This window comes from Drechmeria coniospora, chromosome 03, assembly GCF_001625195.1.
Source record: "Drechmeria coniospora strain ARSEF 6962 chromosome 03, whole genome shotgun sequence".
Classification (NCBI taxonomy): domain Eukaryota; kingdom Fungi; phylum Ascomycota; class Sordariomycetes; order Hypocreales; family Ophiocordycipitaceae; genus Drechmeria; species Drechmeria coniospora.
Window position 1 is genome coordinate 7283667 of NC_054391.1, and position 27516 is coordinate 7311182.

At 62.2% G+C, this 27516-nt stretch overlaps 8 protein-coding genes across 8 annotated transcripts; 3 read left to right on the top strand and 5 right to left on the bottom strand.

Moving 5' to 3' along the window:
• Positions 1–433: 433 nt before the first annotated feature.
• DCS_07763 (uncharacterized protein) lies at positions 434–2651 on the bottom strand (the record flags this gene model as incomplete). Its single annotated transcript, XM_040805047.1, has 2 exons — positions 434–2142; positions 2333–2651. 2 exons carry the CDS (start codon positions 2649–2651, stop codon positions 434–436), a joined length of 2028 nt encoding a protein of 675 aa, XP_040655151.1.
• A 3650-nt stretch (positions 2652–6301) lies between these two features.
• DCS_07764 (AAA family ATPase Pontin) lies at positions 6302–8050 on the bottom strand (the record flags this gene model as incomplete). Its single annotated transcript, XM_040805048.1, has 4 exons — positions 6302–6434; positions 6577–6908; positions 7006–7773; positions 7907–8050. 4 exons carry the CDS (start codon positions 8048–8050, stop codon positions 6302–6304), a joined length of 1377 nt encoding a protein of 458 aa, XP_040655152.1.
• Positions 8051–9000: 950 nt separating this feature from the next.
• Positions 9001–9240, bottom strand: DCS_07765 (uncharacterized protein; the record flags this gene model as incomplete). The annotated part of the gene is made up of 1 exon (XM_040805049.1): positions 9001–9240. The coding sequence occupies one exon, from the start codon at positions 9238–9240 to the stop codon at positions 9001–9003; it is 240 nt and encodes a 79-aa protein (XP_040655153.1).
• Positions 9241–10417: 1177 nt separating this feature from the next.
• DCS_07766 (uncharacterized protein) lies at positions 10418–11941 on the bottom strand (the record flags this gene model as incomplete). Its single annotated transcript, XM_040805050.1, has 2 exons — positions 10418–11425; positions 11762–11941. 2 exons carry the CDS (start codon positions 11939–11941, stop codon positions 10418–10420), a joined length of 1188 nt encoding a protein of 395 aa, XP_040655154.1.
• A 4902-nt stretch (positions 11942–16843) lies between these two features.
• Positions 16844–17777, bottom strand: DCS_07767 (uncharacterized protein; the record flags this gene model as incomplete). The annotated part of the gene is made up of 2 exons (XM_040805051.1): positions 16844–17380; positions 17520–17777. The coding sequence occupies 2 exons, from the start codon at positions 17775–17777 to the stop codon at positions 16844–16846; spliced, it is 795 nt and encodes a 264-aa protein (XP_040655155.1).
• A 1655-nt stretch (positions 17778–19432) lies between these two features.
• DCS_07768 (uncharacterized protein) lies at positions 19433–20847 on the top strand (the record flags this gene model as incomplete). Its single annotated transcript, XM_040805052.1, has 2 exons — positions 19433–20299; positions 20353–20847. The coding sequence occupies 2 exons, from the start codon at positions 19433–19435 to the stop codon at positions 20845–20847; spliced, it is 1362 nt and encodes a 453-aa protein (XP_040655156.1).
• Positions 20848–21820: 973 nt separating this feature from the next.
• On the top strand, positions 21821–22543 carry DCS_07769 (uncharacterized protein; the record flags this gene model as incomplete). Its single annotated transcript, XM_040805053.1, has 1 exon — positions 21821–22543. One exon carries the CDS (start codon positions 21821–21823, stop codon positions 22541–22543), a length of 723 nt encoding a protein of 240 aa, XP_040655157.1.
• Positions 22544–25545: 3002 nt separating this feature from the next.
• DCS_07770 (cAMP-mediated signaling protein Sok1) lies at positions 25546–27516 on the top strand (the record flags this gene model as incomplete). The annotated part of the gene is made up of 1 exon (XM_040805054.1): positions 25546–27516. One exon carries the CDS (start codon positions 25546–25548, stop codon positions 27514–27516), a length of 1971 nt encoding a protein of 656 aa, XP_040655158.1.

Consider the following 27516-nt stretch of genomic DNA (forward strand, 5'->3'; position numbering starts at 1 on the left):
TCTACAGTATGAATGTACATGTGCGGCGGCTGATTTCCTGGTATAATTACAGTCTCTTGTGCGCAGTCACAGCACCCTCCACCACTGTTAGTGCCAGGGTAATTGCTACACCGCCTACCCCCTTTGACACAGTCAGAATCCAAGTAATGCAGGTACTCTTTAGAGTGCCTCGTCGGGCGGTGGTGATGCTCCTTGGCCGGTACAACTTCCTCCGATACCTCATCGTTACACCTACTCATGCTGCGTATATTTCTCGACACCATCGCCCACCCTCACGAACCTCGAGCGCTGCCTCGGCACGAGAAGAAAGTCGAATGATTCACTCATTCGCATGCCACGTTGGCCCCCGTAATGGATACCACTCCCACCAGCATCTCGTTCGTTCTTCACGACTGTCCCTTCACCGGCTCTACCTCGTCGAGTCGGTCAGCCATCATGAGACGGGAGCAAGCCTCCAGGCGTTGGGTAGAGCTTCCCGAAATGACGCCGCTCGCATCCACTCTTTGACCTCGAACCTGATCCTCCGCTCAACGCCCTCGTCGAGGCTCTTGGCCGCCGGAAGCCTCACGGCGAGGAGTCCCATGTGCTCCAGAAGCTCGACGCTCCTGCCGGCGCCGCTCCCCTCGTCCTCGCTCGGCATGACGTGCACGACCAAGTCGGGCGAAACCGTGCCGCGCCACATGGTCGCCATCCACTGCCAGTGGTCCGAAGGCGAGTAGGTGTCGAGGATGGGCATCGCGCAGGCATACCTGTCCGACACGGTCAAGCTGAAACCCTCCCTGGCCAGCGCGACGTGGACCTTGGCCGCCGAGCCACGGGCCGCCGGGTTTTTCTCGGGGGGGGAGTTGCCGCCCGTGATGTGGCGGCGAATCTCCTTGGACGTGTTCTGCCACCGCAAAATTTCCTTGAAATAAGGCTCGAGCGAGTCGGCCAGTCGACCGTCAGCTCGGTGCAGGGGTTGAGACGGTCCGGTGGCCGTGGCGTCTCGGCCGGACGATTCGTTTCGCCACACCTTGAGGTCGAACTCGTCGCATGCGAGCAGCTCCCTCTCGATGGCGCAGCCGACGTCGTGAAGCAGCCTCGCATTCGGCCCTTCGACGGCGATGAAGGCTCCCCGCGCGCCATCGGGCACGTCGTCGGCGCCTCGGGGCGGTACCAGCTGGCAGATGCTCGCGAGTATGGACATCTTCCGCTGCAGGGGAATCGACATGATGACTTTGTCGGACGAAACGGCCTTGGATGCTTGTCCCTCCCGGAAGGCGGACGCGCCCATCATGGGCAGGCTCACGCGTCGGCTGTCGGTGCCCAGCACGCGCGACGGAGCGGGCGGGACGGCGGTCTGAAGCGGAGGCAGACGAAGGGATTCGTCAAAGCAGCTGTGCCGACGGTTTTGCGCGTCCTGCTCGAGCCACAATGCCGCCGGTCGCAGAGGCGGGGGCATGGGGCCGCTCTGCGACCGTGTGAGGTGGCCGATCTCCGGAAGGGGGATCCGTGCATAGGATTGCATCAGGGTGCGAGGTGCTCTCTCGGTCGTCGCCGGCGACGAATCCATGGACTGTCGCCTCACGTACGAACCGTTGACGGCATGGTAGCCGCCCGCGTCGTTGGCCCGTCGCCGTTTGATGTCAGGCGATGACGGCTCACCGTCGTGGACGTCGCGAACGGCGGCCATTTTGTTGTTGCCGTGGCCGCCACCGCCGCACTTGGGCACGGGAACGGGGAGCACGCTGCTGGTCGGCGACTGCTCCACGCTCGATCGGCGGGAGCGGTCGGTTTCTTGCCCCTGGGCCCCCGGCTGCCCCTGGTTGCCTGCCGGCGAGGTGGCGAAGGGGGTCGAGGGCGTGTGCGGCGTGGACGAGGTTCGGCCGCCGCACTTTTGGCACCGGCCGTGCTCCTCGGTCGGCGATGTCGTTCCCCAGCCGGCCTGGGGTTTGTTGCCCCTCCGAGGCTGATAGCGATAATTCGGGTACTGGCTCTGGTGCCGCTGCTTCTCCTCCTCGGCGAGCGCCTTCCACCTCGACTTGACCTCGTGGCTTTCGTTGCCCCACATCTCGCCGATGATCTTGGAGATGTCCGGGTTGGAGAGCTTCGGGTTGTCGGCCGTCACGCGGGCCTGGTGATGCTGGCGATATAGGATGAAAGCTGAGCGGGAGAGCGTCAGCGGATCGGCCGGGTGCATCGACGGGCTCTGCTCTCCTCTCCTCTCGTCACCTCTGCCCTCCCCTCTCCATTTCCCTTCTCCTCTCTCCCTGCCTCCTTGCCGCCGCTCTCCTCGACAAAAGGACGAGACGACAGGGCACGACACGACGCGACGCGACGCAACTCAACTCACCATTTCGAGGTCGGGGGATCTTTGGTGCCGGGGTGCAGAGGCACAGGAAATCCCGCGGTCCATCTTGCTGCGAGTGAAGGACGAGCCTCTTGGCCGTCGGCGAGTCGCTCATGGCGTGGTCCGCATCGGCGCGGGAGACTCGCTTTCTCGACGACGCCGCTCGGCGCGGGGACGAACCGCGGGCGACACCAACGGCCGTGTTGATAAGGCCGCTGGCGGGGCCGGCGGCGTTGAACGACTGGCCCAAGTCGACGTGGCGGTGGATGGGAGGCCTGATAGCTTCCATCTGTCGAGAGGCCAAGGCGAGCACCTGTGTCATCGTTGCCGGGGGCAGAGGAGAGCGCGTGCAGCTTCTGGCCGTCGGGGCGGAGGTGACGGTTCGAACGGAGCCCGTCTCACACTTACACGTACAGGAAGCACGATGGCACTATCCGTACTCCGTACGGCATACACAATGGCTAGCCTGGGGCCTGTCGCGGCATGTGGCTCGAGGGAAGGGATGAAACAGAAGGAGGCAGGCGTCGAACGTGTTTTTTCTCGCTTGCTTCTCCTTGTGCCTTTGCAAGTCGAGGAGGATGCTGTGTTGGAAATGCGAAAGGAGAATGGCGACGAATGGGTGAGATTCGAGTGAATCAGGCTTGTTACGTTGCCCGAGTGCCAGTGCCGTGGCCAGGCCATTCTCGGAGCCTCTGGCATTCGGCCATGAACTGACGACCTCAGCTTGGTGGCTTGCACCAACAATGGTATAAGCGCCGACGCCAGAGAACCCGCCTTTGGACAAGCTTTCGACGATTCTTCCGTACCGAGCGAGTGCTGCCTGCCTCGTTCTGGGTGGGCGGCCAGTAAGAAGCCATCTGGATGTCTCGGGAGTCCACCGTCGACGTGGGGGGGGGGGGTCCAGGTTCGCGCCGTGGAGGGCGGGGGGCCGTTGCGACTTGCGGGCAGGCTGGCGGCCGAGAGAAGGTTTACACTTGCGAAAATACAGATACAGATACAGATGCACTATGGACTTGTCCGGAACACGGATGGCGGACAAAGCGTGCGCTTGCTTCCTTTGTCCTTGGGAGGCGTGTGCGTTGGAATCTTACGTCGTCGGCCTGCGGAGGATTGCAGAGAGATGGAAAGGCTGGACGAGTCGAAGCCCTCCGTTCCTTGGCTGGTATCCTGCCGGCCCGCCGTTCCATCGATTCTCGGTACTCCGTCCACACGGGGGGGGGGGGGTCATGGCTGTCTCTTGTATAAGATGGACAATGCTCATGCAGACGGCCGACCTTGAAGGCACGCACACGCACCTACGCACGCTTGTATGCCTGCATGTTCGCAAGTACCGACGAGGATTGGACGTGTCTGTGTGTCTGTGTGTGTCTGTGTTTGTGTGTGCGTCTAGCTGGCCGGCTAAGCCTGTAATACCTCTGAGAGTATGGACTGGAGAGATGGCTTTCCCGCCGCAAAAGTCTCGAGGCGACGACATGATCGGACGACTGTATCCCGCAGCATGACCGACAACTTACTTGCCACTACTTTCTTCGTCATGCCATTTTCCTCCGACCTTGTTCCTCTTACTTTCTTCCTCCTACTCACCACCTTGGCCGATTCGATTCATCCATCGCCATCCCGTTTCCGCTCCTCCCGCGTCCAGCCCACGCTCGATTCGTCCATGCTCTTCGAGGCGACAATAGGCCTCTAGTCCGGGCAAGGGTAGGTGTGGGTTGGCGTGCCTTGGCAGAACTGGAATGCTTGGCCGCGAAGCTCTGGAATGCTGAGCCGTCCGAGGCCGAGTGAGCTCGACGGCACGTCACTTCTGGACCTGAGGTCCAATCCCAGCACGCCATGACGCCCCCCGCGTTATTGAAGATACCTCCCGTTGTTTGTCGATTACGCCGTTGCGCAGGTACCTCTTAACAAACAACTTTGTCGAGGGGGGTCCGCATATGGCCTGCCATAACATAGCGAGGGGGTGCAGATACAATTTTCGCATGCTAGTGATAACCCAAGTCCCTGTATGGAATACGGCGTATTATACATGTACATTTAATTGCCTGTGCATGCGTGTGTACATGCCCAAACATCTACACCTACCTAGGTACACGTTCGAGTACATGTACCCTTACTTACATCGGCAACCATAGCGCCTCACCTTGGCACCAACTTGTCGTGACAGCCCAAACCAAGAACGGACTGGGTAGACTGGTGGAGGTAGGGTGGCCGAGGTCAAGAATCTTTGCCCGGGCATGCGGCATGATTCAGAGCTGCTATTGTTCGGCACGAGCGAGGAACAACAACGAGCCTTGTGAGGCGATCACGTTCCCCTGCATGCGGCACATCTACCATGTCCGACTCACCAAATGCATTCGCAACAGGGCTACCTTGTGCGCAGTGCATGCAGTTTGTGTACTTTTACGGTACGCATAGGTAGGTCTACCGTAGGCACTCCGTTCCCCGTACTGAGATGTGCAGTAATACATGGACGGCTGAGTATGTCATGTCTCACTTGTAAGTTGTACCTTTGTCTCCATCGTCCACAGCCTCGTCGCCTTGGTATACACAAGCCTGCGGACAAGCCGATGCATATGCAGGACCTCGGGTACGCATTGTCCGACAAGCACGGCGGAAACAAAAGGCTAACGGATCAGTTTCGTCCAGTCAGCCGCTCAAAGGGTGGCGTGGCGTGCCATGGATTGCATGAATGGCTTGCTCGATCGAAGGCGAGAAAGTATATCCGTGTCCGCATATGGGTTCGTATCAAGCATGCATTACCCTAGCACGGTGCTAAGCTGCGAAGTACCTGCAATCTGACCTGTAGTACGGAGTATACATGTAGTAATTATTATACAGCTTGCTACTTGTGCCCAACGTACTGCTTGTATCCAACTTGCTGTATCCAAGTTGCTAATGCTCCGTATTCCGTATTCGTATACAACCTGTTACTTCCACACACCCTACTACTCGCGCGCAACGTACGGCTTATGCACAATGTAGGGCTTGTACACAACTTGCTGCAGAGCTCGTTCGCATCAAAAGAACACCCAGGTGTCGACCTACTACACCCGTGTTTGATCTAGGCACTGAAGTCTACTTCTAGACTAGTCTACTATTAGTACACCTAGTCTAGGTGTAAATGACTTTGTGTTGGAAAAGGGAGGGGAAGGGCGGCAAGGATGTGACAAGGACTTCGTCGCCTGACCCCCGTTTCACTCGTCTCATTTTCTCCAATCCAAGCCGTGAACTCAATGAGTCGGGTCCTTTCCTCGTTCGGCGTCCCAACCTAGTAATGCTTGTAGTACTGTACGTACATGTCCGGAGTGCTCGGAATTGCAATCGAACATGTGCCTGTACTACATTCTATTGCGGTCTCGTACATGGAAACCCATCCAGCTACATCGAACGTATACTCACTCCTACGTACGCCTGCGTAGTACAAGCGCACGTCATAGTGCTACATGGCTATGCGCAAACATGTACAGTACTGTCTTCTATAGGCACTTATACTTGTTCGAGCACTTCTACACGTACACCTACAAAGGAGAAGCAGAATGCACGTGAAGTACAAGTCCGCCGTCAGGACAGTCGGCCATACTCTTTGCGTCCTGCTCATCATGGAGAGTCAATAATTAGCGTCTTCTTGCTATCCGTATTTTACTTCTCAACGATACGAGTGTAAGGGTCAGTCGTCACAGATGCGCCTCTACTTCCAACCTTGGTGGTCCAGGAAGGGGCAAAGTAGTCTCGCCGCCCCCCAGCTCTTTTCGCACATGCGGCTCCCTCCCAGCACCCAGCTCGCCAGGCCGTGAGCCCAACGTGCCGCGTGCATGGTGGTCGGCGAGCCGGCCTGACCCGACCTGACCTGACGATTTGCGTGACCCCGACCACTCCACTCTGCCCGTCGCCGTCTGCGCCGCACGTGTCTGCCTCGCTCTGTCTCGCCCAAGCCTCTGCGCCCGTTCACCCACTCGTCGGCCGCCAGGCCCTCTACGAGATGTAGCCCCGTCCAGCTTCGCTGCTGAGCAGGGCCGCGCTCCGCCTGGCGTCGAGGAACAGGTCCTCGCACTCGGCAACATCCTGCACGTCGATCTGCGAACGCCCATTGGCCTTGGCAAGGATGCTGTTGTCGGAGGCCAGATCGTCAGCATCATGCGGGGAGGGAACTCATCATGGGATCGTGCCATGGTGCCATCATGCCATCATGCAACCGGGAGCGGGGGAGAAGGGGTCGAGGGGAGGGAATCGAGGGGAGGGAATCGTACCTCGCGGGCGTCAGCAACTGCAGGCAGTACCGCAGGCTGATGCGGACCCCGTGGTCGGAAATCTTGTCGACGGCGCCGTCGCTCACGGCGACACCCTCCGTCGTCGCCCGTATCCGCACAATCTTCTTGATCTCGTCCGCCTGGTAGGGCGCCGTGGGGATGATGAGGAGTCGGGCGAGGAAGTCGCTGGGGATGCCATGCGCCGCCACGATGTCCTCGGTGCCCCGTATCGTGCACATGCCGCGGTTCGAGGCGAGAACGACGATTGGCGCTATCGGCGATTCCAATGCCCTGTTGAGGTACGTGAAGCATTCGACGTCGAGCATGTGCGCCTGCGCCAAACGGCTTCATGTTAGCCCGGCCCGTCCCGGCCCGTCCTGCGCAAGGCGAGGGAGGCAAGCGTGGCAGATGCAGACAGGAACCGCCTACCTCGTCGATGAAGAGGACGCCCGGCACGAGCTCGGCGACGCCCTGGTCAATGTACTTGCTGACCACCTTGTTGATCTCGGCCCGCAGCTTCTCCGTAATCTCCGTCATCTTGGGCTTCATGAGCTGGCCCATCATGCTCATGATGTCCTGACCGCCCTGCGGCCGAGCGTTGGCGACGTCGAGGTCGTGCAGCGTCACGTCCTGCACAATCTCCTTCTTCTTGTGCACGTCGCCCTTTGGGATCGGCACGTACTCCTCGGCCTCGAGGTCAAACTCGGTCGCGTAGGCATCCGATCGACCGACGCGCTTGCAGGCGCCCGTGTTGGCCTCGATGTAGATGACGTCGCCGACCGTCACGCGCTCCTTCTGGATGGCCTCGTAGATGCTGGGGTCCAGCCGAAGCTTCTTCTGCCCCTTGGCGCTCTTCAGCCCGATGAGCAGCGTGCTGATGGTCTTTCCGTACCCGCCCAGCGGGTTCTCGGCCTCCTCGGGCGTCAGCTCCGTCACCTCGCCCTCGTAGACCTCCTTGGTCTCCCGAACCTTGAGCCCGATGGCTCTCCTAAAGTTTTCCATGAGCATCTCCGTCTTCTTCACCTCGGTCGAGTAGATTTCGCTGCCGACGATGGGGCAGAAGGGAATCCTCGTGCCCAACTCTTGGCTGATGGCGAGCGCGAGCGCCGTCTTGCCCGTTCCGGGTCCTCCCGCCAGCAGCACGCCCCGACCGGCCATCTTCTGGGCTCGAATGAGATCGACGACGACGCCGCAGGACTGTTTGTCGCGAGACTCGTCAGCGAGCATTCGGTCGAGGATGGGGTAGGAAACGGAGGGAACGGAGGGAACGTAAGAAGCAGGAAATCGAAAAAGCAGCATGACGGCGGACAAGGTGCAGCTCCGGACGCACCTCTCGAGCAGGTCCCTGGCCAACGAAGCCGCCGGCTTGGGTTTCCGCTCGTCCATCCGCTTTCAGCCCGAGGCCCTTGATATGCGTGTGGGCCGCCGTCCGGTTGTCGCGCTTGTTGCCCTTGATCTCGCTGATTTGGACCATCTTGATGGTTGGGCAACGCGGTCTTGGCGGTGCCTTTTGTTCGTCGTTGTCGTCGTCGGGTGGGCCTTTGATCGGTCGACTTTGAATCCTGCAGTGCTCTCAAGGGGCCCTCTGGCACCGGTGTGCCAATTCTGCGCCGCGATTCGGGAAAGGGAGAAGCGACCGAGTATGGAAATGTTTTCGACGCGATCATGGCCTTGCAACGCCCTCACCTCGACCGTCGTTTCGCGAACTGCTTCGACGGTTCCACTTTTAAGTCACGTGACCTCGAGTGCACTCGACTTACCCTATACCAACATGATGCAGGAATGTCATATCCATGATATCCATGATGGCGTCGAACCTATGTATTGATTCCGAAGATGACACAATAAATTCACACACTTTCCCCCCCCCGTGATGAGGATTTCTGACAAGATTAGGCATCGTTGGGTCAATTCTATGGATCAACGTCGACTGGTGTGGATGATGAGACCTCGACAGTTGCAGCATACATGCCATGTTGGGAATGGGACCTTTACTCCAGAGGTTTCACCATTTGCAAGAATCAAACACGAACACTTCATTGAAGGACAAGGATACACGATGTTTATGCTACTAGCAACATTCATGCCTATCAGCAGTGCTGTAGACTCACCAGACCAGTCACCTCGCCTTCAGCTCCGCTCCGGCTGGATTGCATCGGCTGCTTCCACAATTTGCATCCCACATTCTGCTCATGATCATGTCATGGTCGATAAGGTTAAGAGGGCCGCTCGATTGCCAAACGTACATCCGTAAAGCGTGTGAATGTAGACCACGGTGCCAGTCCGGGTTGGCTTGTCGGCCGCCAACCCTACCGTCAACGCATTCGACCCGTCTTGGCCCAACCCGGCATGTGAGCAGCGGCAGGCACCGCTTCGTCGATGTGGAAGAAATGCATTGCAGCGTCGGCTTGCCCACGACCCATTTCAAGCACCTGTGCGAGCATTCATGCCGTCAGGCAGATGAAGGTGCACGATGTGGCAAAGAACCTGACGGGGATCAAGGGGAGGACAGGCGACCGACGGTATGCGCCATAGACCTTGAAGGCTCCCGTTCCGGCCAAGACGCTCAGCAGCGGAACCTCGACGGCAGTCAAGGGCGTACGGCATGACAATATAGCCGACAGAGGTCAAGGGGCGTGCTTGGCGACCGAGGGTCTGCGACATTGTCCCCGAAGGCTCCAGTTCCGCCCAACACGCTCGGTGGCACCACATCAACGGCAGCCAACCGTTACTGCGCGATCGCTTCGAGTGCCACGCTGCGAAGGCTTGCCTCAAGCATCCTCTCCAGTCGAGGACATTGATGCCGAATGACGGCGCCGCCTGCACCCCTGAACCGTCGGGCAACGGGGGCGAGGAACTCTTGCGCCATGATGCGCATCAAGCGAACTGCACTTGACTGCCGACGATCTCGTCATGTTGATTGTGACTGCCACGCGCAAGCAGAGCGGACAAGAAATCAAGGAGCCATGGTATGGTCCGTGTCGAATGCATGACCATGCCGAGCGCCATGTCGCTTCGGTGTGCCGTTGATGCTTGTCGGCCGCATCGCCGCGACGGACAAAGGGTCGTGCCAACTTCCAACAGTCCATCGATTCATCAGCAGGCCCGCCAGTCTGCCCCTGCCTGCAGTGCACAAGCTGCGCAAAGGGCGGACGTGGCGATGAACCTCGTCGTCCTCGGCGTGCATCTGCCGACCCCGTGCATCGGTTGGCTCTCCGAAATGCCAGGGGCGACAGCCACGAGGCCAGCGAGATGTCCGCCACGGCCACCGATATTTCCTGACGACTTGTAGGTTGCAGCCGGGCCCGAGAGCGCGCAGGCGTATTGGCAAACCCAGACGAGAACGTCATGCACCGTGGCGCAAGGAGGTGTCCGGACCGGCGGCGAGGCTCCGGCTGCTTCCGCCGTGGTCGTATCGTACCTCGCGAGTGCAAGTACCGACACGCCACGCGGAAAAACCAGTCACGCATGACGCGTCTTGCGGCAGCGGCCGACGCCGGCCTCGTTCACGGCCCGTCGCCTACAGGACTGGTTGCTCCGAGGCCGGCGGATGCGTCGAACGGCGAGACGCAGCCGAGCATGATACGGAGGCCCGCAACGAGGAACGCGGGTGCGACGCGGCAAAAGGGCGAAGAAAACGATGATGATGCCATTCACGATATCCTCGTCAACGTGAGCCATGCGCCGCATGCCCAGGCATGACAGGCATGACGAAAGGCCGTTGAAGGCTTGGGTGGCCGCTTGACGCAGCAGACCGGACGTGCTTTGCGGGCCAAGGAAAAGGAGGGAGGACCTAGGCTCGAGGCTCGAAGGGGTCAGAGGCGGCCCAAGGCGGCGAGTTTCACCTTTTCTTCCCGAGGGCATCCGCCTCGGCCTCGGCATCATCGTCGGCCTCTCCGAGCTCCTCCTCGACCCTCCTGGCGGCGGCGGCGGCGCGGGCGGCGGGCGTCGACGCCGCATGCCTCTCCGCCTCCTTGGCCCTCTTCTTCTCCTCGTCGGCGGCGTCCTTGATGATGTCGTCGTCGGTCTCGCGGAGGATCTCGCGCGCCTTTTTGATCTCCTTTTGCTTCTCAAAGACCTCCTGGACCTTGCCGAGGAAGGCGGGGTTCTTGCGGAAGGAAAACTCAAAGTCCTCGTACTTGATCTTCTGGCGACCCGAGTAGTGGGCGGCGCGGGTGGCCTCGAAGGCGATGGCTTGCATGAAGTCGGTGAGGATCTCGTCGAGGACGCGGACCGTTTCCGGGAGCGGGTTCTTGACGTCGCCGTGGGCGAAGAGGAGCTGGGCCACTGCGAGGCGGGAGGAGGGCCAGGTCAGCGTCGGAGGGGAGGGTGGCGAGGGGGCACCGACGCACGCTCGTTGTGAGAAAAGTTCATCTTGCCGACATTCTTGCCGGCTCGCGCTCGAGGCTCCATGATGGCGAGACGGTGAAGGGATGCGGAATGCGGGATGCGGGATGCGGGTGACGGGGTGTCGAGTCTGGGTGACGGCGGTGGGAGTCGAGGTCGAGGATGGATGAGTAAAGCCTAGGCTGGCATGGGCCGAGGCGGGTGCATGGAGGTGTGCGCGACGGCGAAGAGGGAGATGAAGCGAGGCCAGCCTCGTCGACGCAGAAGACGAAGAGCAGGCGGACTGGACGGACGATGCTGGGTTTGGCGGTGTCGTGGCGGTGTGAAGCAGCGGCGAGGCAGGGTGAGTCTTGGGCGGCGATACCTGGGATCGGGCGACGGACAGGCGACGGCGCAGGTACCTGCAGCTGCAGGCCTTGGCGGCGGCGGTGGGGGACGGCGGCTGCGCGGCGGCGAGGCTGCGGCCGGCTCGGGGAATCTTTGCTCCCGCGATCGCCCACGGCTAGCGTGGCTGGGGGAGTCGAGGGAAAGGCCAACGACGACATCGTCTCCGAACTCGCACCATCCGACCGACGCTGGATCGCGTCACCCGCTTTCGCCGGCAGAGCCATCCATCGCCTCTCGGCCGCCGCTACCTACTTTGGCTTCGCACACGGGCAAGATGGTACGCCCGCCCCGGTGCGCACGCAGACGGGGCCGACGTGGCCGACTAACGAGCACCCGCCTCCCAGTCTGCCCTGTTCAACTTTCAGTCCCTCCTGCTCGTGCTGCTGCTACTCATCTGCACGAGCGCGTACGTCCACCACTTTGCGCCCGGAATCATGGACCGACACAAGACCGGGTACGTCTCTGGCCGTCGGAGGGGGCGCGCGGCGGCGGCGGCGGCGGCGGCGGTCGCGAGGAGAGGGTGACGGCTGTGCTGACGGACAGGGAAACCTAGCATCATGGGCATCTTTTGGAAATCGGCGAGGATAGGCGAGAGGCTCAGCCCATACATAAGCGTCTGCTGCGCCGTCATGGCGGTACGAACGCCCCCGCGGCGACGGACGGCAAGATGACGAGCGGGCGCTCGGTGCTGACGCAGGCCAGGTCTCGATCCTCATGAGCTGAGGAGCGACGAGGGGACGACGGCGATTGCCTCGCGTCGAAACGGCACACGGCGGTGGAGGGCGTGACGCAGGCGAGGTGCCGACGCCAGCGAGCTGTCGAGCGACGAGGGGACGAGAGCACGGCGGAGACGGCATTCGGTCGAAACGAGGCACCCCGCCAAACGAGCACGGGGACGGTTGGCGTCGGATCTCCAGACGATGGGCGAAGCATGGACGGCCGTCGTCGACGGCGACAGGCCATGGCCCTCTGCGGCATGTATCGGCAGCCTCGGCAAGGTAGAAATGCATCACCGCCAAGAATCGACGGCACCCGCCTCGGCGCCCATCTGGCTTCGTGCATGGCATCTCTCGGCAGGCGAGCGCCGCGGGGGCGCGTCCGGCATGCGGGGTGACGATGGATGGCATGGCAGGACGAGGCGGCGGAGGACGACGGCGAGACGGGCAACAGGTCAACGCATCGGATGGCCAAGCATGGGCCCTCGGGCACCTGAAGGTGTAGGGGGGGGCGCAGCAGGCAGGCATGCGGCGGAAAGACGTAGCAGCCGTGGCAGCTAGACGTGCCGTGCCCGGTCGGCGTGCAGCCACGGCCGGCTGACGAAAGGGACGGTTCAAATCAGGTAGCGAGCGCCAGTGGAATCGACACCTTTGCCAACTCACCGCAGCGATTGCGCAGGCACTTGTAGGTGCACGGCAGGTAGGCGTAGCGGGTTGGTATGCTTGTCGGTGCACGGCACTTGTACTTGGACGTACCGAGACCTGCAGCAGCGGTGCGTGCGCCGGCTCGGAAGGACGAGGACGGAATACAAGCACTTGGAGGTGAAGGGCACTGTTCGGTACGGACTGCACCAAAGCGTACTCGGTACGTGCTGACTTGGGTCATGAAGGAATAGTGAAGACTCGCAACCATTCCAGCACAGCAAGTGGCTGTACTTGCAGGTGTGCATGTACTTGCAGGTGTGCATGTACTTGTAGGTGTGCATGTACTTGTAGGTGTGCATGTACAAGTACTGCACTTATTTATTACATGATAACGGAGGACAAGTAATAGTCACGATACTATTACTGCGCCGTGCAGTTGCCGTACTTTCTCCGCGGTACACTCCGCGTGCAAGCTGGGCATGCGCTTGCACAAGTACAGTGACTGTGCCGAGTCGGTGTACGGCACATGATAGGTACCTAGTAGTTGACGCTGCGGTATTAGAGTATCTGCGCTGTACTGCGCATGCACTTGGACAAGTACTGCGACTTTGCATAGCCGGTGTACGGCACAGCATTATTAGTACCTAGTAGTTAACGTTGTGGTATTGGAGTATTACTGCGCTGGACTGCTTGCACAAGTGCTATGACTTGCCGAGTCGGTGTATGGCACGGCATCTAGTACCTACTGTACTACTACCTAGGTACTAGGAACTAGGTACTAGACAGTTAACGTTGTGGTATTAGAGCATTACTGCGCTGTGCTGGGCATTCGCTAGCACAAGCACTGTGACTTTGCCGAGTCGGTGTACGGTGCAGCATTAGTTCTAGTCAAAGCTGTACTGTGCTCGGTTGTAGTGCGGCGCTGTAGGTGCTGATACAGGTGGCTCATGATTCAACACCACAATTAAGTACAAGCAATCACAGCTACAGTACTTGCCCAAGCGCCCCGCATTGCACTTGCAATTGTACAAGTAACCCGTACTTACGGAGTAATACCGAGCACCCAAAGTGCAAGCACAGCAGCCGGGCTCGAATGCGTACAAGTACAAGCATGAGCAAGTACTTAAGTACGAGCACTCACTTACGCACTCCAGTATTGCGCAGGGGCATGCTGATTTTCGGTGATGGCAGCGTCCCGATGGGGACCATCAGACAAGAATAGGTACGTAATGCCTCCCCCGTACCAAAGTTTTGGCCATTTGGACAGGCAAGGAAGATGCAGGCCCCACGAGGCCCGCACCACTCTGTGGGATGAATCCACGTGCCAGCGTGACGGAGGGGACCACTCGTATCCATCCGGACCGGCCGAAGGGCCCTGGCCCCTACTTGCAAGTACGTACTGAGCCCCAAGCAGAAGTGTATATTATTACGGCGACGATAATGACATGGAGGTGCAGCACAAGTGGTGTGGTGTTTGCATTTTCTTGCAAGCACAAGCACACGCACCGCACTTGGTACCTTGTCACGGGTTAATAGTGCTCAAGTACTTGCAGGACTCTGCACCGCCGCTTGTACTGTACGGGCATTGCAAGCACCCACCGATGCAGCTTACTTGTACGGAGTACAGTACAGTACGACCAGCATGAATACTCCGCACTCCGTACCGGTCGGTCCACTGTGCAGCACAACTACACTCGCACCGGCTCCGTCTCCGAACACGGGAGGGCGCAACGCTCCATTCGCCACCGACGAGGATGCCATGGCCAGCAGAAGCCCTGCTTGCCCTCCTGCTCGCACAAACGCACAAACGCTCGCACGGGGGCGCACGCGCAGCCGTAGGTGCGCGAATCTGCCCTCGCATACCGGAGCGCAAAGGGTCGCGAGTGCGGCATGGGACGAGCGCAAGCAGCATCGATGGTGCGGCGGACATGCTTCCACCGTACGGAGCGCTGCCTGGTGCTCGAGCAGAGCAGGGACGTCAGGTACCGTACCTGTACACGAGCGGCACTGCGGCGGATGAGCCTGCGGCCGGCGGCCGGTGGAGGAAACGGCAATTGCCCGCCGGGGTCGTGGGCGCCGCGTCCGATCCCTGCCCCGTACGATATCATAACAGCACCCACCTGCAGGCGTGCACGTAGCATGCAGGTACATGTACAAGCTCGGAGGAGCGCTTCCCGCGACGCAGCCGACGTGCTCGAACGAGCGGGCGGTACGGCCAAGTACTCATGGCCGTACCTGGCCTACCACCCGCAGGGCGCGCGTGCATGTGCTTGCATTGCTCGGCCGGCACTGCATGCTGCAGCAAGCATCGACGCGGGACACGGGGTGCCAGCACGGCGTGGCGATGGCGACATGAGACGACGAGGGGAAAGACGAAGACCGGCCAGGCTTCGGGCTGTAAGTACTTGAGGCATCCGTGCTGTAGGTACTAAGGCACCTGCACTGCACGCACCTACAGTGGTACCTGAGCACGGGCTTGCGTCCTAGGTACCGACACGAGCACAAGTACAAAGCACGACGTGCCCTGTACGGAGTACATGGTACCGCATCAATACCGCCTGTACTCGGCACCGCCTGACGACCAGCGCAAGTAATACAAGTAAGTGGTCGTTTTCGTCGTCGTGCAGGGTACTCTAATGCCGAGTGTCCGAGGAATAGGCGGCGGACTCTGACGTGCCGGTGCAAATCGATCCCTACTACGGAGTACTAAGGTATTTATTAATGCCTATTAATACCCAGCACTTGCGTGCGCTTGCACCACTTGCGAGGCCAAGGCCAGCCATGGGTGTCGTTCCTCCGTAGGCATCTTCGCCCATGACACAAATCACACAAGCACATGCACCGTTCGCTTGTGCAGGTAGCACCTCCTCGTGCCAAAGTGCATGTGCAACGGAGCACGGCAGCCATGGGTCTCACCGTTCGACGTGCCCCGTCGAGAGCATCCTCGGTCGGCAAGGCCAGACGGCGGGAACGAGCAGCGCCAGCGCCATGCCTCGACGCCGACATACTTACGGCACTGGGCATTCACGCACGAGTGCGTGCACCTACATGCACACCACGGCGAGGCACGGAGCCGGGAGTGCGGAGCACTTGGCAAGCAATTGCTCCCACATGCACGTCAGGCGTTGGATTGCGCGTGCACGCCCGAGCACAGGTACGGAGTGCCGTAGGGAGTATTCTTCCCGGCCGCAAAGTCGGTCCTCGCACCCGAGGCGTGCGCGAAGGCTCGTTCCCGTACTGTACTTGGACGGTAGCATAGGTACTGTACCTACTACGGAGTAGCTAGTACTTGATTGGCAAAAACCTGTTGCATGGGTGCCTGTATCAGCACCTGCGTCAGCACCTGTATCAACACCTGCATTAGCACCTGCATCACCTGCATCAGCACCTGCATCGGCACCGGCATCAGCACCAGCATCAGCACCGGCATCAGCACCAGTTCGGTTGGTACCCCCTACCTGCATGGGTACCTGTTCGAGTGCAGGCGCCTGCATCGGTGCCTGTGTCAATGCCTGCACCCGCGCGCAGCCACGCTACGGAGCCATGCCGCACTCGAAGCCAGCCACCCGGCACAGTGCTTGTGCCTCCCTGGCGAGCATCACGGATACGTGCAAGCAAACAGCCAGCCCACGCACGCAGGCGTACACCCACCGAGAAACGACTGCGCAGAGGCCCGGCCGAGCACGGCGCCGGCGCACGCGCAGGGACGGGTGCACGGTGAATACGGCGCAGCAGCCTTTGAAAAGGCGAATCGCCAGCACCCCTGTCCCTGCTGGCAGAGGAAGGATTGCCAAGAGATGCCCGCAAGCAAGCACCCATCCTTGAGTGCTTGCGCATCCACGAGCACGGCACTCCTACGGCACGCCCAAGTAAGTACTTGCAAGCACGAGCACGGCACGGCGACCTCGTCCTCGCCTCCGAGCACAAGCACCCCTGCCGACTCTGCGCGCCCCGCCGAGCACGCACCACTACCGCCGCCGCTGGGTTGACGGTGCATGTGCTGAAAGTGCAGGCCGCGCCACGAGGGTTCGAGCCTGCGCCGCACCGATGCTGACCGGATAATACTGGAGTGCGTGGGTTGCGCACCGGCGCCGTCGGTCGGCAGCACGATCGATGCAGCCTCGTGCGCCCGCATCACTCGGCCGCGTCCACCTGCGGGTGAACACATGGCATCACGTCATGACATGGCAGCGAACCCATGACAGCGGCTCCAGTATCGGCCGACGGAACCAGCGGCGGCGTCCAACGGCGGGCGTGGGTGCTGATTGCCGGGCACCGCTTGCGTTTGGTCCGCCGTGCCACCGGCCTGGTACGAAGCGAGCCGCCACAATATTGTGTCGGTGGCTTGCCCTCGTGGCGCCGCGACGCGGCGGGGGACGACGATGGTCATGATGCCACGGCGCCTTTGCCCTCGTCGTCCTCGTCGCCCGCGTCGCCTTGTCGTCGGACGGCCACCTCGCCGCCTTGCCCCCTCGCCACCTTGCCGAGTGCACGCTCCCCCGCGCCTCTCGGCAGCCAGCCGTCGCGGGCAACACGCCGTCGCGGGCGCCGTGGGGATGCGGGCCCCGGGCTCCGGGCGAGAGGCCGTCGGCGGCCAAACCTCTGTACCGAACGGGCAGCGGGGTGCTCGGGCAGCCCACCACGTACTTGCAGTTGCAGCCTGCGCCGTGGGTGGCCGGACCCAGCGCAGAGGCACCGCCTACGTGCACCTGCGCCGACGGGCAAGTGCAAGTGCCTGGCGTGCGGCCCCGCAGGTGCACCGTACTGTGCTCGTATGGTGGGGTGGTAATATGTAGGTATGTGTAAAAGGTCGATTCGCTCCATGGTGCTCCGTAATGGTGACGCTACCGCCATCAAATCGTCACTCTTGTCCTTGCCCCTGGGGAGCCTGCACGCACGGGGCGAGGCGGCGTGGGCAACGGCGCGACCGGGTGGTCCCTTGCCATCGTCCATGGCCGACGCAACGACGTGCCGTCGCGGGAGGGCGACGGGACCGCCATTCGTCGGCTCCCTTCCGGACACATCGGGGTCCCACGTTCGCTCGGCCGGCGAGTAACCTACGCCCCGGGTGTGCTGCCTCCCTGCTGTTCTGCCCGGCGGCACCATGGATTCCGCACAATCGCCGCGCCGCCCGCGCATCGGCCGCATCGCTCGATGACATTCGTCGCTTGATTCCTCCGCCCGTGTTCACGCAGACTGGTGTGCTCGCGTCTACGGTGCGCCAAAGGAACTTTGGAGGTTGGTGCGAGTGCTTGCCGTGCCTGTAGGGGAGTGCCGAGCGCAGTGGCCGGTCACGATGGCGCACCAGCCATCATCTGCTGGGTACGACGTGGCACGAGCACGCAGCGTCGGGCCGTCGCCCAGGGTCGGCGGGTACTTGCCGGTACGCCGTGGCCGAACGCGCAGAGGCTAGTGGCGGCGATTCCGGCGATGCCGCCAATCGGAGCCTTTGCTGACGGCTGATCTTGCCAGGGCGGGAAAGAGCGTCGGCGGAGACGAGGCTTGCCATGTACCTGCAAGTACCTCGTCGCTCCGAGACGCATACTGCTTACGGCAGCACTGGAAGGGGCACGCCAAGACGTGCACGTCCCGCTGGCGGCGGCGCGAAGCAAACCTGCGACGCCCGCTGAGGAGCAGGGTGCACCGGCAGTACGCGCGGGTACGGCGGGGGACCCTTTCCGCCCCTCCTCCGCGGCGGTGGGCAGGTTACTCTTCGTACCGGCCGGTACCTCGTACCTTGAATTCGAGGCAGCCTGGAGCCCATCTGCAACACCGATCCCGTGTCGCATCTTGGTGGCACGTACAGTACTTACTCCGTACATGCACTGCGCCTCCGCACTGGACGGAGGGCTTGGTGCACGCACCGGCGTCCAAGTACCAACCAGTCCTCTCACGGGCACGGCAGGTTCCGCGAATGCGCATCGCCGAGGTGCAGGCTGGCGATGGGGGAGGACGGAGTCGGGGCGCATGCGTGCATAGTGTCGCTGCCACCTCGGTGCGCAAGCGCAGGTATTGCGGCACAAGCGCTGGGCTGCGCATGGTGCCGCCGTCTCCCCGACGAGACGAGACGGAGAGCCGGCATTGCTTGTTCTCGCTGGGACTCCCCGATGCCTGCACGTACAGGTACCTGCGCACGCACGCACCGCCGACGAGCCACCACCAGCGGGCGGTCCATGGTCGGTCATGCGTTCCCTGCCGGGTGGTGTGCGCCGAGTGCGCAGGGCAGCTGCAGGCCCGACTGCGAGTAGGAATGGCATGCCACGACGAGGGCGGGAGCAGCATTCCCAGCACTTGCATGCTTCTGGGGAGAAGACCACCTACAGTACGGAGTATGTGGCAAAAGGTATTTGTCCCCCCTTAGGTACCACATTCGTAGTCCAATCTAACCCAATAGAAAAATGGTACCTGAAGGTGGACAAATACATTTTGCCCCCCACTATACAAGTACGTCCACACGTTCGGGGTACGGAGTGCACGTGCGGCACTTGACAAACGTGACGATTCAGTTTTGGCTGCGCTCCCGCTACAAATGGAATCGACATTTTGGCCAACCCACCGTACCAATCGTGCGGGAACCTGCACCAACTTGCAGTACAAGTACTCGTCCATGTACGGAGTACGCAAGTGCGGTATTTGCGCAGAGTCCACCTACTTGCAGTGCTCCGTACTCCGTACTCTGCATTACTTGCTGTACGGAGTACAGTATAGGTAACTACATGCAAGTACCGAGTCCGGAAACCTACCTAGTAGTAATAATACTCATGCCGGGATGGCTGTGCTCACCGCACGTCCGGCTAGGCTGCACCAGGCACATGTACACGGTACTTGACGTCGGCACCCATCTGTCCACGGCCGGCGAGTACACTGTACGTACGTACGCCTGCGCCGTACAGCACCTGGGCGGGCTCCCTGCCGTGCGTGCGGGCACAAGCACTCGTGATGATTGTTACCGCACATGGTATGGTTTGCACGCACATGCACCAACATGCACACCTGCGCGCTCACCATCTGGCGCCAAGGCGGAATGGACCGCCACGTACCGGCTGCATGTCACGTCGAGGGATCGTGTGCGTGGCATGCATGCGCTCGTATCGGCACTCCGCAGCGCGGCCGAGCTGAGCCGCACCCTCGCCTCGGCCGATACGGCCCATCGGTGCCTGGGTGTGCGTGCCGCGGTGCGTTGGCGCAGCATGCGATGGTACGCGCGCGGGGGCGCCCAACTACACGCACCCACCTATGCTACGGCATGCGCGTGTGCTGCACGCATCGGCTCGAGTCAGCGAGCAGGCCGCGGAGGGCCGGTTGGCGACTCGCGGCGGGTCCGTCCGCGCGGGAGGAACGCACGAAAGGCATGCGACGACGGAGTATGCTCGGCACGACAAGTCACGGCAGAGGGTCGCACGAAAATGCATACAAGTAGGGCACCAGAGTGCCCGGCACGGCACCACGACCGTGGACGGCACGGAAAGACAGGTGCACGTCACGACGGAGGAATACTCGCCGCGAATAATGCCAGAGGACGGCGCGACAAGGCACGCAGGTCGTTGCACGGCCACAGAGCACCTGGCCCCGCCTGGCGAAAGGCTTCCAAGTACGACCACGGTACCATGACCACGGAGTATAACCTGGTACGATTACGACCAGAGGGCCGCACGAAATGGTATACGAATATTATTACTAGCACGACCACGGAGCACCTGGCAATTACCACCTCCACCAGAGGACGGCACAAAAGCCGCACGACTATAGAGTACCTGTCACCATTAGTTCCAGTGGACCGCACAGAAAGGCATGCGACGACGGAGTAATACGTGGTGCTGCAAATAATACCAGAGCACCGATCGAAAAGCCAGGCGACCGCAGAGTATCAGGTACTGCGACCACAGAGTGCCAGGCACTGCGACTACAGAGTACCCGGTACTGCGACCACCTAGTGCCAGGCACCGCGACCACGGCACCGCACGAAAGGCGCAAGGCGATTGCAGAGCACTCCGTGCCTAGTACGATTACTGCCGCACGAAAAGGCATGCAAGTAATACTGTACAAGCACGACCACAGAGTACCCGGTACCGACACCGCAGGACCGCCCGAAAGGCAGACGACCACGGCACCGAGTACAGAGTACCCGGCACCGGAGGAGAGGCAAGCGCTCGCACTTGCTCGCACGCATCCATAGTGACAGGTAACAGGTAATATACCAACTCTCGGCGCCATAGTACCCCTTCCTGCACAGGGTAATGGCGTGGCGCATGCATGCCCTTACGTCGTGCGGAGTATCAAGTACTCGGTGCTTGTGCTCCGCGCAGTACCTCTGTACGGAGTACACGTGCTTGTATTGAGCCGGAGGCTGTACAGCTACGGTACGTGCAGTGCTCTACGGTACCTGTCGTGCTGTCCTGTACGGAGTACGTGCAATGCTACCGTACGTGCAGTGCCCTCCGGTACGTGCAGTGCCCTCCGGTACGTGCGGTGCCCTCCGGTACGTGCAGTGCTCTCCGGTACGCGCAGTACTCTCCGGTACGTACGGTGCACTCCTGTACGTACTGTACTTGCAGCACACTCCTGCTACGCTCATGTACGTGCGCGTACCTCCTCCTACGCCTCGCCGGTGCGCTCCCTGGCCCTTGGCGAGCCTGGCGTGCTCGAGACATGCATGCAAGGGCAGCCGAGCGCACCCAGAGTCCAGCGGCGGCCGCCCGTCGCAGCGTCTCCTCCCCCTTGTGCCTCGTGCCCCGCGCCCACCACCGTCCGCCGTGGTGCGGTGCCAGCCGCCGCCCTGCCCATCGCACACGCATGGCTGCTCGAGTCGATGCCGTCTGCCGTCGCCGCCTCGCCGGTCTGCTGCCTCGGACGCCGACTCACTCTCTCGCCCTCGCCCCCACACGCATCCCGCCGGCATGCACAAGCTAGTCGTCTGTTCAATGCCAACGTCCCCCGCCACCACCCCCGCGCATAGGATGCAATCTGGTCGGTGGGTGCCCTCGACTCATTCGAGCTCCATGCGGCCTCGCCTGGGGAGGGAGGGGCGGATGCGCCGGCGGAGGGGCAAGGCCAGCGTACAGGGCAGCCGCCATTGGGAGGACGCACCGGGAGGACGCCGCGGCTGAGACCTGCCTCGCTCGCCCGTCAGCCTCTCCGACGCCGCAGTCATGCCGTCGAGGCGCCGCACCCATCGTCGCCCGCCTGCCATTCCCGGCGGTGGTGCGAGGGAGAGAGAGGGATGCTGCTGGCACGTGAGCTCCGCGCTCCGCACCCACCGCGCGCGCAGGCGGCCGACGGCAAAGGCTGCGCTGCGACGCACCGCCACGGCGAGCGCGAATGCTTGCACGCCGCCGCCGCGTCGCCCCAAACACTCGACGCTCGTCGCACGCACGCGGGCGAGGCACCGCGGATGGGTGAGCGGCATGCCTCGTGCGCACTCGCCGGCCATGCATGCACCTGCACCCGCTCATTCCGCTCCTTGGCACAGGCCCCTCGGTGACGCCCTGCACGCCGCCGCCGTCGCGAGTAAGGGGCCGAGGGAGGCGAGAAGCCACATTCCACGCCCTCGTCATGCCCCGACCTGCTCGCCGCCCACGACCCGCTGGTTCGTTCGGCTGCGGCGACTCGCGCACCTCGCCCTCTTCGCCGCGCAGCGCTGCCCCCCCCGCGACGGGACCGGACGATGCCGAGACGACGCCGCGAACTCGTCGTCCGACCACGACGGCGACGGATCTCGAGCGGAGCGGACCAGACCGGCGCCGGCACCGACGAGGAAGACGAAAGCCATGGCGCCTTTGCAGGTGGTGCGGTGTGCCGGTGTGCCGGTGTGCCGTACTCGTCCGCACTCCTGCGCGGGGCGTTGTTGTGTACTTGTGTCGCTCAAGTGCTGATGTGCTTTGGTGTATGCATGTAGGTGTATGCATGTTGGTGTGTGCATGTCGGCGTATGCATGTCGGTGTATGCATGTGGGCGTACTGCAACTATGCATGCATACAAGTACTTCCTTGCTTGTACTTGGGCGTATGCTTGTACGTGTGTATGTGCCGACCTGTGCCGTACTGTGTGTAAGTACTGTAATACTTGGGGCCCATGATTGTGAGTGTGTATTACTCCGTACCTGTGGCCGTATTTGTACGGCACGAACCTTCGCGTACACCGACGTGGTTGTGCAAGAAACACGACTGTGCCGTACCCGGCTACGTACCCTGCGTGCCTGTCGTCATGGCTCGTGGCCTTGTGTGCCGCCGTCTTCCGTTGCGTGACCGGCCGACCGGCCGCCCACCGTCGCTGCTGCCCTCGACCCTGGAGACGTCGTGGCATCCCTCCACCGAGGGCAGGGAGAGAAAGGGTCCATCGCTGCTCGTCCTCGCGGGTGCGCGGTGCCGCAGGTGTGCTTGCAGGTACGTGTGCCGGGTACCTCCCTGTGCGAGGTGCACCTACGGCACGGAGCAAGTACTTGCATGCTTGCACTTGTGCTCGTACAGTAGGTGTAAGTAGGTGTACTTACAGTAATAGTACTAGGAGTACGGCACTTGTGCGGTACAGCTACGGAGCGCTTCAGCAAGCAAGTGCATATGTGGAGTGCAGTCTTGCTTGTGCTGTAGGTATGCGTGTACGTACCGCAAGTACTGTACTTATTTGGGCGTGCGTGTACGTACTGCAAGTGCTGTACTAACAGTAGGTGCAGTGCGGTGCTCCGCACATGTACAACCGCTCCGTACGTGTACTGTACGGAGTACCTCTTACATCTGTGGTTGTACACAAGTACTGTACCACTACTGCACCACACCACTACTGTACCACTACTGTACCACTACCTAGTACTGTACCACGACTGTACTTGCAACCAGGGACGGAGCAGGTGTGCTGTGCATGCTAGAGTGCGGTACGCATGCTCCTGCATGAGCAGGCGCAGACTCCGTGTGGCAACGTGTACTCCGTACAGGTACTTGCATCCAGGTACTTGGGTCCAGGTGCTCCGTCCCTGCCAAAGTCCACCCCGTCGAGGGCTCCCTACTCCATACGTCCGCCCCGGCGCTCCGTAAAAACACCTGGAGAGGAGGGGCGAGGGTCCTGGGCCCCTGCTCCGGTTCCATGGAGAATGAGTCTCGGATCTGCCCCAACCCTACCTGCTGTGGCTGCATGGTGCGGTGTCGATGGCGGCGAGAGGCAAGATACTTGGGTAGGTAGGTACCTAGTACTGTAGGTAGGTACTGAACCTGCACCGAGTGTGTGCACCGCTCCGTGGCGGCACGGAGCCTTTCGACCTCGCGCCGCGAGGCAAGCAAGTACATGTACACCCGCTGCGCAGACGCATGTCGGTGTACCGAGTGCCCTGCGCCCCTACGCCGTGCCACTCCGTACCGGGTCCGCACTCCAGCCAAGTGCTTGCTGCTACAACTGCACGGTGCCTGCGGGCGGGTGCGTGTACATGTACATGCAGTACTTGGGCCCGGCGTGCACCTGCACCATGCCTCGTGCGTGCGCCGAGTGCCGCCCGTGGGCTTGGCCATGTACCGGTACATGCCCGAGTACGTGTCCCGGGTACCACCACGCTCGATTGCCGTGCGCTGTACTTGTCATGCGAGGTACCGCTGGTACCGCCTGCATCGTCGTGCCCATCCCACTCGTGCGCTAGCATGCGTTATGGTGCGCCCATAATTTTGATTGATACCTGCGTCGACTCCGTACCGCCTCCCTACAGGCGACTGGTGTCATGTATCGTGTGTGAGGTACAGTACCTCGTACCGTGCGCTGCGTGTCGCCCTGCGAGTGTACCTGTACACCTGCTGTGCTTGTACTGTACTGTACTTACGCTGTCGTCCTCGTCCGTCATGCCTCCTGCTCAGTCCACACCCTCCCTCCCCCTCGGCGCCCCCCCCCCCTCCCTCCTTCCCCCCCCGAATCGCTCCTTCCGCCGACCCAACTTGGTTGCATGGTGGCGGCTGGCCCTGCGCTAACACCTTACCCATCTCCATCTGTCCCATGCCAACTGACCCGGACCCCCCCATGTCCACCGACGACCGTCTTGTTCCAAGTCATTCGGCCTGTCCCCCAAACGTCGCTCCTTTTTTTCTCTCGTCAGTCGTTCCCTCGCCGCCTCCCTCCCTCCGTAGTGCTTCTTTCTCGTAGTTCTCATACATCGGGCTGAAATCCTGCATCCGCCTTCACGTCGCTTCCGATTATTACTCCCTCCTCCTGCTGCCTCTTTTTCCTCTCCTGCCCCCGCCTCCTCCTCTTCCTCGTCCTCCTCGTCCTCCTCCTCGTCCTTTTCTTCCGATCGGAGACGTCTCTCATTTTCTCCCCTTCCGGATTGCCGCTCTCTACCTCGCTCTTTTTTTTCTTTCCTTTTCCCTTCCTCTGCCTCTGGCATCCGACGCTCCTTACCTGGAAACCACCACCGATCCTCTTCGTCTCGTCCGATGCGACGACGCTTCGTTCGCTCCTCGTCCAGCCGTCGTCGACCCACCGTCTTTTGACTCTCGAAATCCAAACCGTCTTCTCGCTTTCCCGAAAGCCCTCCCTCGCGAGCCGACGAAGCCCCGAGCGGAAACGCCGACACGACAGCTCGCTCGCTCGCTCGCCCGCCCGCCCGGCACACGCCCTTCCTCGAGAACCCGTCTCCGCGACGGTACCGTCGCCGGCCCCCGTCGCCACCCGTCCTCGCCGTCCTCGCCGTCCTCGCCGTCCACGTAAGCACCGCCTCCTCGCATGCCTCGTTCCCGTCGTTTCGCTGACGTGACCCCTCGCCAGCCTCCCCTCCCCTCCCTCCCTCCCTCCCTCCCCGACGAGCACCTCTTGTCGCCTGCGTCCCCCCCCCCGGTCCTCCTCTCTCGTCGACGCCGGACCGTCGCCCTCGCCCGTCTCGCCCTCGCACGCCCCTGACCCGACCATGATGGACCAAGGGTATGGCGGCGGATCCTTCGAGCGGTCGCGGAGGAGCCTGTCGACGTCGGCTCCCGTGCCCAACGGCGACGGCGAGTCCATCAAGGACACCGACATTCAGTTGCCCTCGCAGCCCCCCAACGAGGTGGAGAAAAAGGCGGCCGCGCAGTCGTCGCAGGAATCCCCCCGCCGTTGCGAGGCGGCCGTCCGCACCTCGACGCCCTCGACGAGGAGAAGCTCGCCCGCCTCGTCGCCCCCGGCCGAAGCCGCCGTCGGCCGCCGCTCGAGCCGCCACTCGCCCCCCCGGCTCTGGCCCGTCGAGCCGCCCGTGACGCGCTCGACGCTGAGCGAGCTCGACGTGTCCAAGATCATCCACAACCCGAAGCTCCGTCACGACATCAACTTCGACCCCGAGCTCCACTTCCGCCCCAACCTCGACGGCGAAAAGGGCCGTCGGAAGCAGGACAAGGCCAACCTCTTCTGGAAGGCGCTCAAGGACGAGCTGGCCGAGTTCCTCGCCAACGCGCCCGCCTTCCACGCCAAGCACGGCGAGGCCGACGACTGGACCCTGCCCTCGCTGCTCAGGGCCGTCAAGGACATCATCCAGACGCTCGTCCCCCAGCGCGACCGTCAGTTCCTCGACGAGGGCCTCAACGTCGAGCTGCTCATGCAGCAGTTCCGCAAGGGCATCGCCGACTTCGAGAAGCTCGCCCTCTGGCTCTCGCAGGTGCTCAAGTCGCACTGCGCCCCCATGCGCGACGACTGGGTCGACGCCATGTACGCCCAGCTCAGCCGCGGCAACCGCGACGCCGACCTCGACGAGCTCGTCGCCGGCATGCGCAGCCTCCTCGGCGTCCTCGAGGCCATGAAGCTCGACGTGGCCAACCACCAGATCCGCTGCCTGCGGCCCGTGCTCATCGAGGACACGACGCACTTTGAGCAAAAGTTCTTCCTCCGCAAGATGCAGTCGCGCAAGGTCGACGTCGGCGGCGCCCGCCGCTGGTACCGCGATGCCGACGTCGCCTTTTCCGCCCGCGCCGCCGCCTCGTGGCAGTCGTTCGGCGACATGGCCGTCTTCTTCGAGGCCCTGACGCGCCTCGTCCTCCCCTCGACGGCCGAGAAGCGCGTGCCCAGCACCTTCCTCTTCGACGAGGAGCGCATCATGAAGCTGCGCTCCGACGTGCTCGACGCCGTCAACCTCGACGTCTGCATGCGCATGTACGAGGACCTCGACCGCCTCGCCCGCTTCAGCTCCAAGATCCAGCGCGTCAGCCGCGCCCTCGACGACGGCTCCCTCGACCGCCGAGCCGAGCCGCCGCCGCCGGCCGAGTTCAACTTCAACAGCCCGCCGTCCACCTCCCGACCCTCGAGCCTCGCCTTCAGCGCCGCCGGCTCGGCCGAGTCGTCGCCGCGGTCCTCGCTGGCCCTCCCATCCTACGTGGCGCCCGAGAACTGCGAGGCCCGCGCCAAGGCCCGCGCCGTCTACGACTCGCTCGTCGCCCTGCTGCAGTCGGCCACGCCCACGTCGCGGCCCTACGCCCGCTGGCAGGAGATGGCACCCTCCATGGCCATTCAGATCTTCCGCTTCACCGCCGCGCCCTCGGACATGCTGCCCGCCTTCGAGGCGAAGCTGACGGAGAACGTCTGCAAGGGCCGCTCCCAGCTTTACCTCGAGGTCGAGCAAGCCTTCCACCGCATGCTCATGTCGGAGCTTGGCCGTCAGGTGCGCGAGTTCAAGCCTTTGTCGGCCGTCTCGCTCTTCGCCGCCGCCACCGGAGGCCGCGCCCAGGGCACCGGCGGACCTGTCCGCTCGCCTCGCGCCCGGGATGCCGAGCTCGCCCGCGACGAGGGTCGCGTCGAGGACGTGGCCGTCCGCCTCGCCCACATGGGCGTCCTGCACTGGAGGGTCTGGTCTCCCCTAGTCTACCTCGCCGATGCCGACGACTCGGCCGTCGACGTGGCCATGACCCAGGCCTGA